This window comes from Pterocles gutturalis, unplaced genomic scaffold (assembly GCF_000699245.1).
Source record: "Pterocles gutturalis isolate BGI_N339 unplaced genomic scaffold, ASM69924v1 scaffold9131, whole genome shotgun sequence".
Taxonomy (NCBI): Eukaryota; Metazoa; Chordata; class Aves; order Pterocliformes; family Pteroclidae; genus Pterocles; species Pterocles gutturalis.
In genome coordinates this window covers 24937-44638 of record NW_010100321.1, presented here as the reverse complement: position 1 = coordinate 44638, position 19702 = coordinate 24937, and the positions used below count along the sequence as shown (strand labels likewise).

The following is a 19702-nucleotide window of genomic DNA, read 5'->3' as shown; positions in this document are numbered from 1 at the left end:
TACTTTAAGCTACCCTGCAGGGTGATGTGTTCACTAAATTTTATATGATTGTTTTAAAAGTAGAGGAATGGGAAATGAAAATAGCAGTAGTTCTTCTAATTCTTCGTTGAAGGATGTTATCGTATCCCCGTACATTCTAGCTGCTATGGTAACCAGTTAACTTATTGAAAATCAGCAGATAAAGTTTAGACATCGTTATGTACATGAAGTACATTTAAAAAAAATAAATATGTAAATTCTTCCATGTACATTTTCCACAGTACTGAGGGTTGTACTTTCTTTTGAAACTTAGATCAGCTGCATCCAAAAAGTATTAAATAAAACTTTTGATACAGGTCATTTGCAGCATGTATACAAATTAGTTTAGATGAATCATGCATTGTCCTACAAACTAGTTATTTCTGGCTTATTGTAATATAGCTCCTGAATTTTTTCCAGCAGCATAATAAAATGGCTAATCAGGTGAATGGTAATGCGGTACAGTTAAAAGAAGAGGAAGAACCAATGGATACTTCCAGTGTAACTCACACAGAACACTACAAGACACTGATAGAGGCAGGCCTCCCACAGAAGGTGGCAGAGAGACTTGATGAAATATTTCAGACAGGTATAATATGCATTTCTTGTTTCTGACTGGTTATGAAAGTGAGGGCGTGCCATTTTCAAATTTTATAGATTAAGGTTTAAAAATTCATTGTTTTTGATCTGTGTAGCTCTGAATGTTTTGCTACTTTGACTTCCCTAAAGGCAAATTGGGTTTGACGTTGACTAATTACTTGACACATCCTTAGTGTTGTATGTGATATCTTAGTTGCTTTAGGGCACAGAGCACTAGTTTCTTAGATGTTGTCAAATTAAGATGTATGTTTGAGCATACTAAACTGTACTTTTTTTTTTTTCTTCAATCCAAATCATCATTTTGCTTTTACTTTCTACTGTCAACTCCTCACAGTGGTTCTTAAACACTCAGAGGCTGGATAGGTGGCTTAGTGAGGGAAGCAACTAGCTTGTCTTGCCTGGGACTACATTTGAATTGAGTCTGCCTGTGGACATTTTGTTCTCCCTAGTTCTGAGTGGACAGTTTAATCCGTGTTGATTACTACACTGAAACGTGCAGTTTGACACTAACCATTTTTCAACAAAGTTGAGGACTAAGCTATCTAGCAAATTGAATAATACCTTGCTGGTAGCAAGTGGTCTTTGCAACTTCTAGAGAGGTTTCTTTACATACAAAGGGTTTTCTATTTTGTTTTTGTAACCCCCCTTATTATTTTGTCCTATTGTCAGGCTTCCTTTTCCTCTTTAGAGTGTGTTCTGTGAACAGATTTACAAGAAGCAGTAGAAATGCTCTATGCGCTGATCTTGAATGCCGTGGTGGCAAGATTACAGTATTTGTTGAAAAAGAATCAAAATTCCACTGATGAAGTGAAGGCAGTTCAAAAACAATACCTTACCAATCTTCAGTATGATATGGGCTCACGTGGATGATGTCTTTTGGAAGTCATTCACAGTGAGCTTTCATCAAGCCTTTACCAGCTTTATTGGCTTTAGATACGCACTTTCTAACTGTGGGTCACGATGATGTGCACTTGATGGTTTGAGAGAAGGTGTAAATGCCTGGGTAGAACTTGTGGGGCTCTAACACGTGTTGCAGTTAGGTTGTGTTGTGAGGAGTTCTCAAGGGATTTAAGAGCTTTTCAGCCCTGAACCTGACTAGTGTAATTCCACTGCATGAGTAACCTGAAAACATTTATTCACACTTCCTTAATGCCACTGAAGGTGTTTGCATTGTGCAGGGGTTTGTCAGTGAAGCAAACTACTTTTGACACCCAAGCTAAATTTGGGGGTTGAACTTTAGAATCTGCTGAGGTCTTATATGAAAGATACAGGTGCCTTCCAATATGCAGGATCACTTCTGAAATGTAGTCCTTGGGCTTGGCACTACTGTGCATTTTTGAAACCAAGTAGGAGTTAAATAATCTGTGTTTTGGAGATCAGCTTTGCTGTGTCGTTTGAAAAGTGCAAATCTTGAACTGTACTTCTCATACTCCACAGCTTATGCAAGTACATTACAAAAAGAATGAAATAACCTGTAAACGTCCTTAAACAGAAAAAATGTCTCAGAACTGGTCCAGTGTTTCTTCTGGGAGTCTGTACCTGTAAAATTAACACTAGCCTTTTCGGGTACATAGCAGGGCTCGAAATAATACCTTTTTGAATTCTGGCTCTTGAACTGCATAGAGTAACAAAATGAGTAAAAAAGAAAAAAAAGTACTTTAGACATACAGGAAGTCCACTGATTTATACTTTTGAAGTTGGAGAAAGGAGTGAACAAACCATTCTACTTCCTAGTATTTTGTGGGGTAGAGCTTCATAAATGTTTGATGATTAGTTAGGTAGCTCCTTTTCCACGTACAGTAGGATACCTGTAATGTTCCCGTGTCAGCTTATCCTAGAACAGCTCCATTCAAGAGAAGGAAGTGTGAAACTTAAAATGAAGGACAAAACCAAAATCCATATTATTAGAAGTGAGCCAGAGTTCACTGTTTCAAACCCTGTGTGTAATACTGCTTTTATGTAGCAGGTTGGATTCCTGAATGTTAGAAAACTCTGCCATGTGGAGTATAATCTTGCACATCAGATAGTGCTTAGGAATATACATTTTAAGTTAACTTTTTTCATTGTTGTACTCATGTTCTTTCATATACTTGTGTAGGAATATGTAATTTTATTAAATGTATAATTCTGTTGCTATGGAACGTAACTTTTTGACTTTAAAAACAAACTGCATAGTTCTTAGTTTGTATGAAATTCAATAGAAATCTGTAACTTCTTTATCTTTAACTTTTAGGGTTGGTAGCTTATGTCGATCTTGATGAAAGAGCAATTGATGCTCTTAGGGAATTTAATGAAGAAGGAGCCCTCTCTGTATTACAGCAGTTTAAAGAAAGTGACCTGTCGCATGTACAGGTAAGGTGAGAGCTCCAGGAGTGTAAGCACATAAGTATAAATAGTGTTCTGGCACTATTGGCAGGAGAGTTGTAACTTAGAAATTCATTGATGTTGCTGTGTTCTAACATTTCAAACCCAAATCACAAGCCTGTTAAAAATTGCCATAAATGTGTAGGTATTTGAGTGGAAAGCAAAAGCTCCCAGATAATAAAAATGAGCGTGCTATTGAGAAAATAAGGTAAAAATATTACTTGGAATTTGATTATTTTTTCAGTCTGATAAGATTGTTCACTTAATTGTTATATTTTTCTAAAAGATTCTTTTGACATTTTATTTATTGCACTGGCTTGATACAGTGACCTCGTGGTATGGAGTATAAATTTTGGTGGATTCCCAGGGCTTTTCATATGCACAATTGAATTGTTTTGTAAATTGTATCTACAGAACAAAAGTGCATTTTTATGTGGAGTTATGAAGACCTACAGGCAAAGAGAGAAACAAGGCAGCAAAGTACAGGAATCAACGAAGGGACCAGACGAAGCAAAGATAAAGGTAATATTTACAAAATACTGATCATTCTGTACTGCCTGATATATTACCTGTACACAGACTGAACTAATTTTGGGTGTACTTACAAAGCATCAACACTACCTGGATAAGTATATTCACACTTGGCTTTAAAGAAATGTACGCATGATAGGATTCAAAAGAGAGTGCTTGTTTGAAATGCAGATCTTCCTCATTACACAGTTGCCAAAATGCATGAACTTAATGTTACGTGAGGTGTATGAAAACATTGATATCTATTGAACAATTTTCTTAGTTGTCCTTTTATATTAAAGACTTTACACACTGATAAAATGACTTTGTGACCGATTCAACATTTCAACAAGGTATTAGTATATTAAGAAACTCTTCTGCTGTGCAAAAACCCGAGTACAGAGTGGGTGAAAAGACTTGCCTGGTGTTCCGGAGTTCTTGGGGTACTATATATAAGGGAAAAGAAAAACAAGTTCTTTCCAGTGACCTTATAATATAAAACAAATGTCAGTGTTTGTGGTGATGGTTTTTTAAACCCTCAAAATAACATTTTTTTTTGTTGGTTCTGTCTGTCCATATATACCTTGTTCAAATGTGGCAGGGAGTGGATAATGAAATGCTTATCTTAAGACACTTTTATTCTTTGTATTTTAATCCACTGTCTTCCCCCCCAAAAACTAACGTGACAATTTTTTTTCAGGCTTTGCTAGAGAGGACTGGTTACACTTTGGATGTAACTACAGGACAGAGGAAATATGGGGGCCCTCCTCCAGATACTGTATATTCTGGTGTTCAGCCTGGTATTGGAACAGAGGTTAGTATATACAGGCTAAGCTGTTATTTTGTATGTTTGTGCAAACTGTAAGAAATACTTGAAAATAAACTATATTGTCAGCAAAAGTTTAGAGTATTGTAGAGGAAAGCATTCTTCTATGTTTGTGTGTCTTAGTCTTTCTTACTCCTCTGTATTCTGCAAAAGACAGGATAATAGGTTGAGGGGGGAAAGCAGATGGAATATACTAGGAAAGGCTATGTAAAATTTCTTAAAATGTAAAATAGATCATTAAATTGTCAGACTTTGTGGTCCACCCTAAAGCTTATGGTCCATGTCTTAAAAAGTGACCAATGTAGGTATTAGCTGTATAGGTTTGTAGAAGTGTGACTCAAAGGTATTTGACTCTGTTTACAACATCAATGGAATTTAAGTGACAGTTGCAAGTTTATTTCATGCAATGTGCTGAAAGTGAAAAAGACTTGGGTATTGTATGAGGATGCTCCCAAAGTTCTGAAGAGGACAACTGAGATCAGTAATTTTTAAGGAATTGTTTATTTGCTTTTCTTTCAGTCTACATGAAACATCCTTGATGCTTGCATGGGCTGATAGTGAAACTGTCACACTGAAAGAGTCCATGTAGCTTGTTTCATTTTGTAAATTTGTGTGTTTCTGCATTCAGAAAAGTAGCTTAGAAGTTGTTTACGAGCTCAGTGGAGTTGCCAGGGTGATTATGTGATGGTATAAAATGTTGTTTAATTGCACCTCACTGACATTTATTTACAGAGAAGGGTGGTCAAACACTGGAACAGGCTTCCTAGAGAGGTGGTTGATGCCCCAAGTCCGTCAGTGTTTAAGAAGCATTTGGACAATGCCATTTATAATACAGCTTAACTTTTGGTAAGCTCTATAGTGGTCAGGCAGTTGGACTAGATTATTTTTTTAGGTCCCTTCCAGCTGAACTATTCTGTTCTATTAATGACGGAAAAGACTTGAGAGATCTTAAGAATTTTGTCCTATTGGTGATGGTTAGCCTCTTTAGGAAGTCACAGGAAAGCTGTAAAATTGGCTGTGCTTTATTAGTATTAAGAATATGGTTTTATACTTCTAAGTTTCTTGAAGCTTACTAGAATAGGTGGCTTGTGGAAACTCCCTTAAGATGTTTCTCACAGGAATCAGCATTAGGGGCTGTAGCAAAATCCAGCCAACTAGCTATAGAAACCATACTTCTACCAAATAAATTTATTGGTGGCATTTTGTAGGATTTAAAGACTGATCACTGTTTTAGACATTCTGCTTGGTTTGACTGGCTGAGATGCTGAACACCTCGCTGAAACTGGTGTATACTTTGCTAAATTTAGCCTTTAGCTCTTGCTGTTGAGCTCTGAGGTGTAGTAATCAGCAATTTAAACATGATCTTACAGTGAGGTAGGCTAGGCAGGGCACGTTTGAACACAAGTGACTGGGGATTATTGTAGCACTTTTTTTTGTTTTGTTTTACCAGAATGAAGTGGGTGTTTTGATTTTGGGGTGGAGTTTTGTGTTTTTGTTTTTTTTTTCTTCCCTTAAGCTTTTTGAGAACTGCTTCTCTGTTGTCCTCAATAGTTCTGGTTAGATAGGAGTGTAAATGCCCTCTTTTCTAATATTGTGGGTAAAAACATGAAAGAAACACAATCCTGGATTGTGACAATGAATCTTTCGTGTTTGAAACTTACTTGAAATAATACTGAAGCTCTCATACCTTGTGCAGGCTCAGATGTGTTGATGCCAGAGCTGTCACTGATGTCAAACTTCTGGTTTTTAAGGATATCAAAGTACTGTTACTATTTTCAAGACGATACATACTAGATAGACTTTTTACCCTGAAGATGTATCGGATCTTTCTGCTGTAAATATTTGTACACCAACTAATTTGTCATCTTAACATGTAATGAATTCCGCTTCATGTTTTAACTGTAGCTTTAACTCTCAATATGTACTTGAACATTGTATAGTAAAACTAAAGTACTGATAAATAGTCTTATGGATGTTCAGCATGTTGAACATTCTTAAGTTGCCACAGTGAACATTTTGCTGAAAGGATTATGTGAATGAAGCTGTCCAATATCAAGTGAGTGGGCTTTAGGAGCAGTTGGACCTTTCTGTAATATTCTGTAATAAAGGCAAAGTAGTTACAGCTGTACAGAAGCTTGGAGAAGAAAATAATTCCAATAGGATTTGATATTAAACTTGAGTATTCGTTTTACTTAAGGACTTGCTGCTCCAATGTCAAGCTTTTTGCTTATAGTGAAGTCGCATGATATTGATACTTGGAGATGTTTATGGGAGCCTTTATTGGATGAGAATGGAAGGAGTTACTTGGCATTTGCATCTGCAAACAGATAACTGCTTATCCTCAAGCAAGTGGCTTGTACAGTGCTCCTTTGTTTTGCTTAAAATGTCCAAGATCTTTTTTCTCTGCTTTTTCTTACCTCCCCCGACACCGTGTTTCTTAAAGATGATTGAAAGGGTTTTAACGATTCCCTCACCTCCCCCTGCCTTGCCCCAAGGACAAAGTCTAGCCAGTAAGCACGTCAGGGAAATGCAAGGTCATGACTGAACCTGTGCAGCTTGCTAGCAAGCTATGGGCTAACTTCAGATTGGTTACAAAAATGCTTGAGCTGTGTATTTCCTTGCTTACCTATTCTGAAAGGTTTTGGTCACTAGCAGGTTGTTTTTTAGTTTATTCTAAACACTTTGAATACTCTCAATCCCACTGTTGTGTCTAGTCTTTGATACAGGAGTTCTTTCAGAGAGTCTTCTGTAAACCACCAGGTTAAAGCAAATGGTCAACTTCTTGAATGTCTTTCATTTTCTAGATTGTTTTTGCATCCTTTGAGATGCTGAAGCTTTTAGCTTTTATGTATACCATCAAGATGATGCTTAAAAGCGTTGCAGTAAGGATGATTTCTAAGGGGAATGTTCATATTCCATGAAGAAAAAGAAATTCCTTGGTGGCGGGAAATAATTAGAATGGGTCCTTGAACTCAGAGGTAGTAACTGATGGTTTGCATAACTTACCAAGCTCTGCTTAGGTATGTTAATTGTATGCTGTATGATAATCATGTTAATCACTCTACTAAAGTGTATATGCAAGGAATGCTGAATAAATAAATTTTTTTCTATTCTTAAATTCCAATTTTTTTACACAAAACCACTTTAAGTTGTCTTACTGTGGTTTAAAATATGCCAGTAGTTCAGCAGCACTGGAGGTTGCATGGACAGTAGAAATTTCTACATAGTAATTGCAGTAACTTTTGAATTTAGGTGCAGACGAGAGGAGGAAAATGTTACAAGTATTTCATTAAATTTAAAGTCACAGCAAGGTGGAATTTAAGTGTAAATGTTACAGAAATGAATTTTAATCACATGTCCACTGGTAGTCAGGGATGATGAAGCTTTCATGCAAACAAGACAAGCATTCAGTGTTTCAGTTGGATAATGCTGGATGGTAAATCCAACATTGTATCCATAGTGTCTGCATTTGTGGGTAATACTGATGAGGTTGAATTGTATTTGCTAAACAGATTAAAATACAGATTTTTCACTCCTGTTCTTCACTCTGCTCGCTGAGGAGCTTTTTGCTGTTAAATTCAGGAAAACTGAAGGATCGTTATAATATATATAATTTTTTTTCTTCTTTAGGGGAGGGTAAAGAAAGTCTGACATGCACATAGCCTGTCCAGACTAATGTTACACCAAAAAATAAGGAGGTAGCTGATGTGGTACTTGAATTCCATCCTTCACCTTTTTGTGTAAATGAATATGATACCATTTAAGACACGATTTGAAGAACAGGAGGCTCCATTTATAACTGTAAAATACCAACCCTTTACCCCTCTATAACAGGGATAGGGGCAAACCACTTTTAAAATTAGCGCAGTGTAGCTAGCATGAAGAGAGTAAATTGACTTGAGTCTGTACTGATTGCTGAGTTAGTTTCAGTTTTATTGAGGGGTCTCCAGACAAAGTAAGTCCTACTCCTAAACTTTTACAAGACTTCTATTTCATTGTTTTTCAGTGATATGAGGTAAAAAATTGAAAATTCTGTAAATAGATTATTTGCCCATAATATGCTAGGATAATGTGTAAGGTTAGATACCTATACAGTTTAGACTGTATAAAATGGAGGAATTGCTACATGTTCTTTTCAGAGCTGAAATTTATTGGGTAAGTATATGATAAACATCTTTGAATGTTGTTATCAAATATGGAAAATGACTTTCAGCTCTGTGAATGGTAAGTTGGTGTTGCATCTGCTTCTCTGTGGGTGTATGGTCTGAATTTGTAACAAAAAGTCAGAGGGGTCGTGAGGCTAGCTTGCATCTGGAGAATGTTATGTTACTGGAGATGTTGGGGAAATTTAAGCTGCTTTTGTCCATAATAAATTGAAGGAAGAACAGATACTGTAGCAGTTAACTTAAGCAGCAATGGTATAATAAACTGAGCAGGAGTTGAACTAGACAGAGCTTGTGCTGGATTTAGTACAGAAGTGGAATGTCACTTTTGTGCTGGAAGAACAGTGGGAGTTCAAAGGTTTTTGCACTATGTCAGAAGTTTTTTCCACTTCCATTTCGTTTTTTTCAATGAATTTGGATGAGATGAAGCAGTTGTGTGGCCTACATTAATTAGCACTTAAAACTGGCATTCAGGAAAAATTGACTGCAAAGCACATGAGGACACTGTTAAAAGGAGAGAGGTTTTGAAGAAGCTCTTGCAGCACTGCAGTACACTTCAGTTAGCTTGCGTTGATGACAGAAGAGGCTCAGCTTTTGAAATCACTGAAGGATGTGTCATCTAGAGTGCAGAAGTGGATTGCACCCTTCAATAAAGCTCTGTAAAATTCTTCAGGAAGCTGAAATTGAATTTTTTCCTACTTAAGACTTTTCATAATTAAACTTCTAAAACAGTAGTAAGGAGAAAGCAAAATGGAGTACTTTGTACAGGTCCTTTAGGAAGCAAAACTGGAAGAAGTAAGTCTAATGGTCAGTGATTCCAACAAAGGCCCAGAGTCGATGCAATTGCATCCTACTTAGACAAGATCTCTTATATTGTTTCACTGATAATGCCAGTTTCCAAAATTTTTCCACAGCGCTCTTGTTGTGGAACTAAAAAATGCAACAAGACATCTGATAGTTACATTCCTTGTTCAAGCTTAACAACATTTAAAAAAGTTATTGCAGTTGTTTCCTCTGACCCTTGCAGGATGTTCACCTGGTGCTTGTCATGTCTATTGGTTTTGTTGTTCGTTAATAAATTCAGTTTACAAGCTCAAAGCAAGTTCACTCAGATGTGAATTACTCCCACAGAGTTATCTAGTCCTGTTATAAATGGAAGTTAGTCTAGAATATAGGCCAGATATGAACGTATTCAAATTAAATCCTTTCTCATACTAGCTCTCAGAGTGTATTACCTGAACTGATCTCTAGTACCAGTCTTGTGGAATTCTTGGTGGTCTAAAGTTTCTACAGAGTGAGCCCCAAGAGACTGGAAAGAAAGGAGGAAACAAGCTTTCAGGATTGTAAATCTTTGGTAAATAGCTGGAAGAATAGGCTTTGTATTTGAATTAAGTTTTGTTCTTTTTCTCAAGTCTTCTGTTCTGGTATGTCACCTTCGGTTTCTGCTGGAAATGGTGGCATCTGAAACAAGGAATCTAATGTAGACTTTTTTAGATTTGTCTGACTTAAAAACTGTTGAAGTTTGTTGAGAGTTTAACTGGCAGTTTTGCTGTCCTACTACCAACTTAAGAGTTCCTGTCTTGTGCATTTCCATTATGGTATCAGGTTTTTTTTGTCTTTAAAAACTGTGCATGGGTTTTGGAATTAATGTTCTAGGTTTAGTGACGATGGAGATACCTATCTGTAGGGATTTCTAAGCTTTTCAGGAAGCTGGGGAGGAAATCCTGTTGTTTCTGCCATTAAATTTTCACTTAGTATGATAAATCTATTCCTTTTTTTCCCCAATAGCAAATAAATGATGGTCAGTTGGTGTTCACACTGAACTGAGAGAGGCTAAGCTAAGTGAAAGAAGTGCTCTGGAAACTGAATTTCAGGAATATCCGTATGACATGAAGAAACATCTAAAGGTTCTAGCTTTCCTTTGGAGGAGATAATTTGTGTTCCACATTTTTAAAAATCTGAGTCATCACGTTCTCCTCACGGGTTTGTTTATATCAGTGCTTAAATGGGCATACTGTGCGTCTTTAGTTTTGAAATTCTCTGCTAAGCTTTCAGTACCAGACATGACTATGGCAAGGCCTCGCCTAGGTGGAAAAGATTGATGACTCCTAGCGTTTTTTACTACAAAAAATACTTGAAGTTAAAATAAATATAGTTTGATCTTAGTGGGTGTTTGGAATGTTTTGCTTGTATTAGTGATTCAGAGGTTTTGAGAGGAATTGAGAGGAGAGCTGCAGTGATGAATAAGTTTGTGGTGGGGGAGAGAGGAGATCTCAGCTGAAGAGATGAAACTCCACAAGGAAACTTTACCAAAGTTTATTGTAATTGCTCTATGTAAGGAACCAAAACATGAGGACTCCAGATTTTCTCAGACAAATATTAAAACATTAAATTGGTGGAAGGTGAAACGAACACAGATTAGAAATAAAATTACAGTAGATATTAAAAGTGGAAAATGTGTATTGTGCAATTTCAGGATTTTAGTAGGGTTTTTTTCCATCTCTGTAGCTTTCTAATGAAGATTGAGTTACAGAATGATTTGAAAACACTGCAAGAGCAAGGAAGTGCTTAGCCTGCTTTAATACAGGATACCCAACTAGATAGCCTGTAAGGTCTTTGTTTTTGACTGCCAGAATTATAACAGGTAAGAACCATTTACCTCTTCAGTGGTGGAAATCCACAACCTCTTCAATATAAACAACAAAAGTAGGTTTTCCATATGTAAAACCTTGTACTAGCAGTGGGAGGTTTAGAAGACCTAGTAGGATGTATTATGTTGGCTACAGTGATGGCTACAGTGTTTCTGCTGTAATGGTTTATGCAGCATTGTACTTCCTTTCCCAGGAGCTTTCAAATACTAAAAGTAAGTTTGGATTTCTGAAAAAACTTTAAGTGTCCTCTTCCTTTTTAGGTTTTTGTTGGTAAGATTCCCCGAGACTTGTATGAAGATGAATTGGTACCACTCTTTGAGAAAGCTGGTCCAATCTGGGATCTGCGCCTCATGATGGATCCTCTTTCTGGTCAGAATAGAGGTTATGCTTTCATTACCTTTTGTAGTAAAGATGCAGCACAGGAAGCAGTCAAACTGGTGAGTAACTTATTTTCAGACTGGACAAGATACGGTAAACAGCGAGCGTGTTGGTAATCTCTTAGACAATGAAGTCTTTGAAGAGTTACATTAAAGCAATTGAGAGACTGAACATTTTACTATCTTAAAAATTGCGTCCTGATTTGATTTAGTGTATGCAGAGAATGTTCTACTTTTAGGACCGTAGTCTGCTATAGCCTACTGCAGTCTGCTGGAGTACTTGGGTGATGATAGTACCAGCTTACTGGATTGCAGCTGGAAATATGTTCCTTAAGCTTCACTGTTTTATCACACTTCCTACTATAAAGAGCTGATTAAAGATGCTTTATTTTGCTGCTGGTGCTGTGGAGGAGGTCTCTGATGTGGTGCTCTTTATGGTTCACAGTGGCCTTTTGTTCTTTCTGATGGCAACTGTGCAGGTCAGCTCACTACATGGAAACCTGACTTGGCCTTCCTGCGTGTAGACAGTTTGGCAAAGGACACAGCAATCCATAGAGAGTTAGAATGAGAGACAGCAGCCTGATTGGGGCCCTGGTTCATTTGGCCTTGCCTCTGCCTGAGAGGAGAAAGCAGAATTAGGCAAATCAGTGTGCATCTGCCAAGGTTTTGGATGTGGCTGTGAAATACTGCTTGTACATTGAACCAAAACAGGTGAAATGCTTTATCTCATTTGCCTTCATGGAATTCAGCTGATCCTGTATGATCAGCAGGAGGGAGAGAAAACCTAAACATCTAGATAAGGTGGGGGTGGGGAGGGATAGGACACACATGACCCAGAACCTAGAGAAGCTTAGAAAGTGATTCTGTTGCATTGTAAGGGCTTCAGAAGGTTGTCTCTGTGTTCCAGTGTTTGTTCCCTTAAATATTTTCATGTAATTAGAAATCGTTGTAGTTGTTATGTTGGGCTCTTCCAGGATGAGGGATTGCTTGTCCCTTCGTAGGCTGTTGTTCCTTTCTAGAACCTATTTGGGTATTTTCTGAAGGGAGATGCACAAAGTGTCTTTTGCAATTGATTGCTTCTTGGTTTCAGTGTTTGAAGTTGGTGGATATGAGTTACTGTGACTTATGAAGGAAAAATAGTTTTGAAACTTCTGACCAAGTTGAAGGTGCTCGGAGTTGTTCCTTTAATTTTTTACTGATCGAGAGAGATGAAAGGGAAGATGCTGAAGTGACAGGAGATGTAGTGAGCAATGTGCCACTGATGGAAGACTGGCCTCAATACCCTGGATATTGCACCGAAAAAGTGAATTTGTGTCAATATATTCATTACGTCCTGTGTCTGGATTCCCTTCCGCCTACATCTTCCACCCTACCATTATTCGATAATGGGGCCAGGCTTGTGTTTAGATGAAATATTTTCCACAGACTACTGGGGGAAATGCAAATGGTGTGGACACATGCTAAATTTTGGATCTAATCAAACCTTGATAGCAAAGCGAGATTATTTCAGAAAATAAACTTGAAATTTTGAAGTCTTGATTTCTCTATGCCAGGTGGGCCTTCTGCTTATGTTTGCAGGTACCAATGGGAATGGGTTTGGTTGTAAGTAAAATGGCTTTGTATGTTAAGATATAATTTGAAAAGCAGATTTGGATTAAGTTCATGGCACTGGAACACAAAGCTTAATTGTGTTATGAATCACAGTTGTATGTGAAGCAAAATTCTGAAATGTTTCTGCCTTCTTTAAAGTGATCTTTGTTTGATAGCCTGTACCTATCTAAGGTAGGGTACCTTAACCTTGTTCTAGTTCTTGAATATGAAGAATGATACTGAAAGTATTGCTCTGTAATCTGTATGGCTACATTTCAGCTAGGGTAAAAATGTCTGAAAACTTGCTTTTAAAGATTTGGATGAGATTTTCAGAAGCTGGCTGATGATCAAACATCCATCCTCTTAGGTTGTGTTTGAAAATCCTATCTAAACCATAGATGTTGTGTCTCTTGAATTCTTATATCTATATTTTTTTTAAAGGTTGGACTCTTGTACCTTTTAAGACCTTATGGGGCTCTTGGTGTTCAGGGTAATCCAACTGTGGGCACAAGCAGGAAGAATGGGCTGAATTTTTTTTAATTGGAAGTTTTTAAATGTAACAGCAAAATTCATAAAATGCTGGTGTTTACAAGGTCCAAAAAATCCCTGCTGTGGGGGTGGCAGGGAGGGAACAAGGTCACACACTGATTTAGACTTTTGAATATCTCATAGCAAATATGCTTAGTGTTTAAAAGTCATTGAAGTAAAGTGGAAGAACTCACAGAATCTATAATACTATGTATTTGCTTCCTGATAACAGCAATAATGACTGACATGGAGTCCCAGCACAGGAAGCAGTCACCAGTTGCTTAGAAAGATCTTTCAAATCTGAGATAAACAGTAGGAGAATGAATTTACCCCATGTAGTTGTTAACCCCGTCTCTGTTACATGTTTTGCCATGTACCTCAATTTCTTCGTAGCTTTCCGTTCAGCAGAACTTCCAAAGTTTCTATGGAAAACCTAAGCTCAAGAATGTTCTTTCAAGTGAATTCTGACCCAAATATTGCAGTTCTAGTAATTCTCTTGCAATGTAAATTCAACATCTCTTGCAAAGTAAATTCAATATGCTATGTATAAAAGTAGTTGAACATGAAAAACATAGCTGATTTTGTGATTTAGGTGATCTTTTTATCCATATTATTGTGGATAAAGTGGCTTATTATTTTCTCAGTGTGACAACTATGAAATCCGTCCTGGGAAGCACCTTGGAGTATGCATCTCCGTGGCAAACAACAGGTTATTTGTTGGGTCAATTCCAAAGAACAAGACTAAGGAAAACATATTGGAAGAGTTCAGTAAAGTCACAGGTAAGACCTTCTTAATGAGTTTTTCCACACCGATTCTGAAATACCTCTGTTTTATAGGTCTAGTTATTTGACAGACGCATTCACCTATCATTTAAACTGTTTCCAAGTTGGATTCCAGGTTTTTTTCTGGTAGAAATCTTATATATCAAATACATTTTATGGTGGAGTGTAAAGGGACTAGTGTCCATTATACTGATTGTTAAATGAATGATGCTGTAGGTTTACAATTTGAGATGGAAACAGCACAAATGAACTCGGAAAAAAAGTAAAGGTCCTAATTCTGTTACCTGTTCTAGCTTCCTGTTGAAGGCTCTGTATTTGAAACTGGTTCTAGAGTATCTGCTTTCACAACTGAGAAGTTTTGGGGGAGCCTCAAACAAATGTATTGCTCAGAAATGATGGGGAGGAGGGAATACTAAATCAGTTTAGAGGGACTGTTAAAGTAGAAATCGTTAATTATAGATTAATTTCTGTCCCAGTTCTTCAGTGTTGGTCCCCACTGTATGCAGCAGGTAGGAAGAAAAGAAGTCAGCTCGTCACTGGATGGATGCTTCTGCTTTAAATAAGAGATTGAGGTCTTGATCGCCTGCTCCTGTTCCTGTAGGAGGGTTTTAACCTACTGCTTCTTTTTGAGGATTGCTATTTATAAGTACTTCAGGGAAGTGGTGAAAACAGAAAGTGAATGTTCATTTAGTTCTCTCTCCTCTTTTTGGAGAGATGTGAAAGAAATTATTTCCAGCTTCATCTGGAGGAATGGGAAACTGCTGACTGCTTTTCAAAAATGTGAAAATGGTAAAACACAATATAGAAAACTTACACTGGGAACTCTTCAGGTTGATGTTTTGCAGGGCCTAATTGTGAGGTAAGTTTGTTCTGGAGAATTTCACCTGCAATGTCACCTGTTTCTGTGTAAATTGTATGGATTGGATGGATATCTGTTACTTGTTTTGCTTTTCTTGTGCTCCTCACCACCACCAGCCCCCCCCTTCAGGTGTTAAATTCAAAGGCTGTGTATTACAAAAAACAGGTGAAGGCATTTAAGAGCAGACTGTAGTTTTTCTTTCTTTTGAAGCTTAATACTAAAGACCTGTTTTTCAGAGGGTTTGGTGGATGTAATCTTGTATCATCAACCTGATGATAAAAAGAAGAATCGAGGATTCTGCTTCTTGGAATATGAGGATCACAAATCAGCAGCACAAGCTCGCCGCCGCCTGATGAGTGGAAAAGTAAAAGTCTGGGGAAACGTTGTGACAGTGGAATGGGCTGATCCGGTAGAGGAACCTGATCCAGAAGTCATGGCAAAGGTAACCAAAAACTTCACTGGACACTTTGTGTTACTGTTGAACACTGCAAATTAGTTGCCATTGGAAGACATTAGGAACATGTGGTTGTAACCTGCTGTTCATGTTTAACCTAGTAGTGTACAGGGTTATCGTACTGGATTGGCACATGAGTCTGTTCATTATCTGCTTCTGCTGATAGTAAATACTAGGTGGGTAGTTTTTAAAACTTATTTTCTAGAGTGAGATGAAGTTCAGCATAGGGAATGTTGTGTTTCAGGATAACTCTTTGCTGCTCTTGAGGTCTGTTACTAAAATTTACCTGGGATTTGTAGCATCCCAGAAGCAGAAAATCAAAGTTGAATATTCTTCTGGTCATGGAAGGGAACTGTGGAAGGAAAGAAGTTGTAGAAACTTCATACAGGTAACTACAAGGCTTTTTTAATTTTTTTTTTTAAACAGGTACAGAATTTATAAGGTTACCCAAAATTTCCTAACGCAGAGAGGAAAGAAATAACATCTTACTAGTTTATGTTAGTTTCCTTTGAGGTTTGAGTTTTAGAGATCACAGCTTTCATTCTCATTTTTTGACCAGGTGAAAGTTTTATTTGTAAGAAACTTGGCCACTACTGTGACAGAAGAAATTCTTGAGAAATCCTTTTCTGAATTTGGAAAGCTGGAAAGAGTAAAGAAGTTGAAGGATTATGCTTTTGTTCATTTTGAGGACAGAGGTGCCGCAGTGAAGGTAGGTTGATTATTCTTTCCTAGCTAAATTGATGTGAGCAGTTTTGTAAAAATGGTTTTAAGAAATTTATTTACAGTAAATATCTAGACAAAACAATTTGTAGAGCCCATTTAATAAGGTTCCCATTGTGAGAATTTTAACACTAATAATTTTATTCCTGTGATTTCAGTAGCTAGAAGGATGTGAAACTTGCAAAGGACAAAACTATAGCAAGTTAACAAGTAGACTGGAAAAGAGGTATAGACCAATGCAGGAGAGTCTAGAGAAGAGGAAAAAAAATAAAGATCATCCTAGACAATTTTTCTGAGGAAACATTCAGAGAAGGTATCAGTTATCTCTCAAAGACTCCTGTTTAAATGCTGTGTGTAGTTTTGGAGTGACAGAAGTATTGAATAGAAATTACAAGGTAATTCAAAAAATGCCTTGTGAAGGGGAGAATGGCACTAGCAGCTCCCTTAGTGCATTACCTATTTTTAACTCTACACAGTCCCTAAATGGTTTCTTCTAAATGACTTCTTCAACATTGGAGGTCATCGTAAGCTTCAAAGGTGTCTTCCTTTGTATCTAGGAGCAGTTGTGAAGATCATTAATCTCTGCTGTTTGTACTTCAGTGGATTGAATTCTATAGAAACTACTCCATCTGTTTTTTAAATCCGTAGTTTAGGGGGGGAAGAAGAAAGGGAGGATGTGTTTTGCACCTTGGGAGTCTTGAAGCAAGTCTATTGTATGTGGTGTATGTTGGCTATACAGACAGTTCAAAGGCTCTTACTCAAGCTTATTAATAATTTTATAACCATTTAATCACTTAGAATTTTTCTACCCACCAAAATAGGGTTTAGAATACTGTTGAGTTTGGCTGTAGGATGAATGTCGCTTGTAGTTAATGAAGTCAAATTCAGTTTGGATAGGTTTAGACCATGTCCCAGAGAGGATAGGAGATTGTTGACAGAAGGGGTAAGTCAGCAACACCTCCTGACATGTTTTATTGTAGTATGTCTTTAAACACTTTGCGATCCCTTCCCGGTAGACCTTACATCTAAATGGTCTCTTAGATATGAGCAACTGAAAACATGTGACACATGAGAAGATAATAGATCAAATGCAGTCCAGCAGAGCATTGCTGATGTTTGTCTTCTCTGAAACAAGCTGGAATACTACCACATCCACCCGCTGTGACTGATTTATGGCCACTAAATGGGTTTATTAATTTTGTGAGAAACCATAATGATGTTAATGTCTGGAGTGCATGGAATTGGCTCATTGATTCCAGTGTCTACTTATTTTTGTACCTTCTTTGAAATAAATTGCCATGATCTCTGATGTTGTTGAGGCATGTACAGACAGGTAAAGTCTTTGTTAATGCAAATATTAATAGCCAGAAAAGTTTAATGTAAAGCAGATAACTCCAGGTAAAGTCCTAGTCGTTCTTTGTGTATGTGTTATTAAGTTCTCTTTGTGTGTGTATTTGATAATTACAAGTTACACATTTCTGGGGGATTCTTGCCTCACTTGATGAGATCACTGAGTTTCAGTAATTTTTTTTTTCTCCTTGAGTATGTCCTTAGAAATACTTGATTTCCTCAGAGGAACTTATGCAGCATATTCAACTAGCTAGGAAGCCCAAGTATAAAAATACTCTTTTTTCTCTTGCGTGCCTGTGCTCTGCCTGGCTTACAAGTACAGTTGAGTGTTCGTTTCAGTGTGAGTAGTGAGAACTTCTGTCAATGCATTTCTCAAACATTTGTAGGGGATATAGGAACATAAAAAGTGATGGTGTTTAGTCTGATTTTTTAAAAAATAATGCTCAATATGTTTTAAACCCATTCTTTTACCTTATGATATAAAGAGAATACTTTTTTTAAAATGCTACTTAACTGTAACTGTTGAAAAAAGTGGGACTTGAAAGAATAATGCATAACGTTCTGTTTGAGTAGCTCAGAAATTAAGCGCGTGGCATAGTTCAGCCTGGAGCAGCCCAACCGTCTGGTTTCTTTCAGCAAGTTTCAGTTTCCTTTTGAATGGAAACAAATTTTTCGATGTTTCTCTTCTAATTTTTGTACAGGCTATGAATGAAATGAATGGGAAAGAGATAGAAGGGGAAGAAATTGAAATAGTGTTAGCAAAGCCACCGGATAAGAAAAGGAAAGAACGTCAGGCTGCCAGACAGGCCTCCAGAAGTACTGCGTGAGTGTTAATTCTTGCACTGCTGTAATACTGCAGAATGAAGTTGTGCTGTAAAATTTGAGTTCCTTTAGAAGAACCTGAATGACTTTTCTTTTCTCCATGTTGTGTACTGCTAATTAACAAGGGGGAATTTGTACTTTTTATTTTGTGAGACTTTTGAAGAGAAATAATTGCGTGTTTCTTTTTCTTAATAGGTACGAAGACTATTATTACTACCCTCCACCTCGCATGCCACCTCCTATTAGAGGCAGAGGCCGTGGAGGGAGAGGTGGATATGGCTATCCCCCAGATTACTATGGCTATGAAGATTATTATGATGATTATTATGGTTATGACTATCATGACTACCGTGGTGGCTATGAAGATCCCTATTACGGCTATGATGATGGCTATGCTATAAGAGGAAGAGGAGGAGGAGGAAGGGGTGGGAGAGGTGCCCCTCCACCACCTAGGGGGCGGGGAGCACCACCACCAAGAGGTAGAGCTGGCTATTCACAGAGGGGGGCACCCATGGGACCGCCAAGAGGAGCCAGGGGTGGGAGAGGGGGTCCTGCGCAGCAGCAGAGAGGACGCGGTGCTCGTGGAGCCAGGGGCAACCGTGGGGGCAACGTAGGAGGCAAGAGAAAGGCAGATGGGTACAACCAACCTGATTCCAAGCGCCGTCAGACCAACAACCAGCAGAACTGGGGCTCCCAACCCATCGCTCAGCAGCCGCTCCAGCAAGGTGGTGACTATGCCGGTAACTATGGTTACAATAATGACAACCAGGAATTTTATCAGGATACTTATGGGCAACAGTGGAAGTAGACAAGTGAGGAGGGATTGAGAATATTGGAAACATAGAATTGGCTATAGCTCTACATCCTTCAAAACAAAATTGGCTTAATGTTTCATCCTTCAGTAGCGATTGGCTGCCATTTGTATTGGGCTGAAGAATCACTCTATTGTGTATATACTCGAGTCTCTTAGTTTTCTTTTTTCATAAATGCACTTGGACATTACTGGGCTTGCAGAATTCCTGAACTCCATATGGGGTTTCAATGCTTTTATCATTTTAGGCTTCATTTTAGCAGTTTAAAAGCAGGA

General features: G+C 37.7%; 1 protein-coding gene across 4 annotated transcripts; it reads left to right on the top strand.

Moving 5' to 3' along the window:
- Positions 1-440: 440 nt before the first annotated feature.
- Positions 441-19484, top strand: HNRNPR (heterogeneous nuclear ribonucleoprotein R). 4 transcript variants are annotated; one of them, XM_010079318.1, is made up of 10 exons: positions 441-607; positions 2852-2970; positions 3397-3504; positions 4193-4306; positions 11393-11569; positions 14272-14407; positions 15506-15711; positions 16283-16432; positions 18495-18616; positions 18811-19484. In XM_010079318.1, the coding sequence occupies exons 1-10, from the start codon at positions 451-453 to the stop codon at positions 19421-19423; spliced, it is 1902 nt and encodes a 633-aa protein (XP_010077620.1). In that variant the 5' UTR covers positions 441-450; the 3' UTR covers positions 19424-19484. The 4 variants fall into 4 exon arrangements, with proteins under 4 accessions (XP_010077620.1, XP_010077627.1, XP_010077614.1 ...); XM_010079325.1 differs by having other exon boundaries at positions 442-607; positions 15506-15606; XM_010079312.1 differs by having other exon boundaries at positions 442-607; positions 14272-14425.
- Positions 19485-19702: the final 218 nt, after the last annotated feature.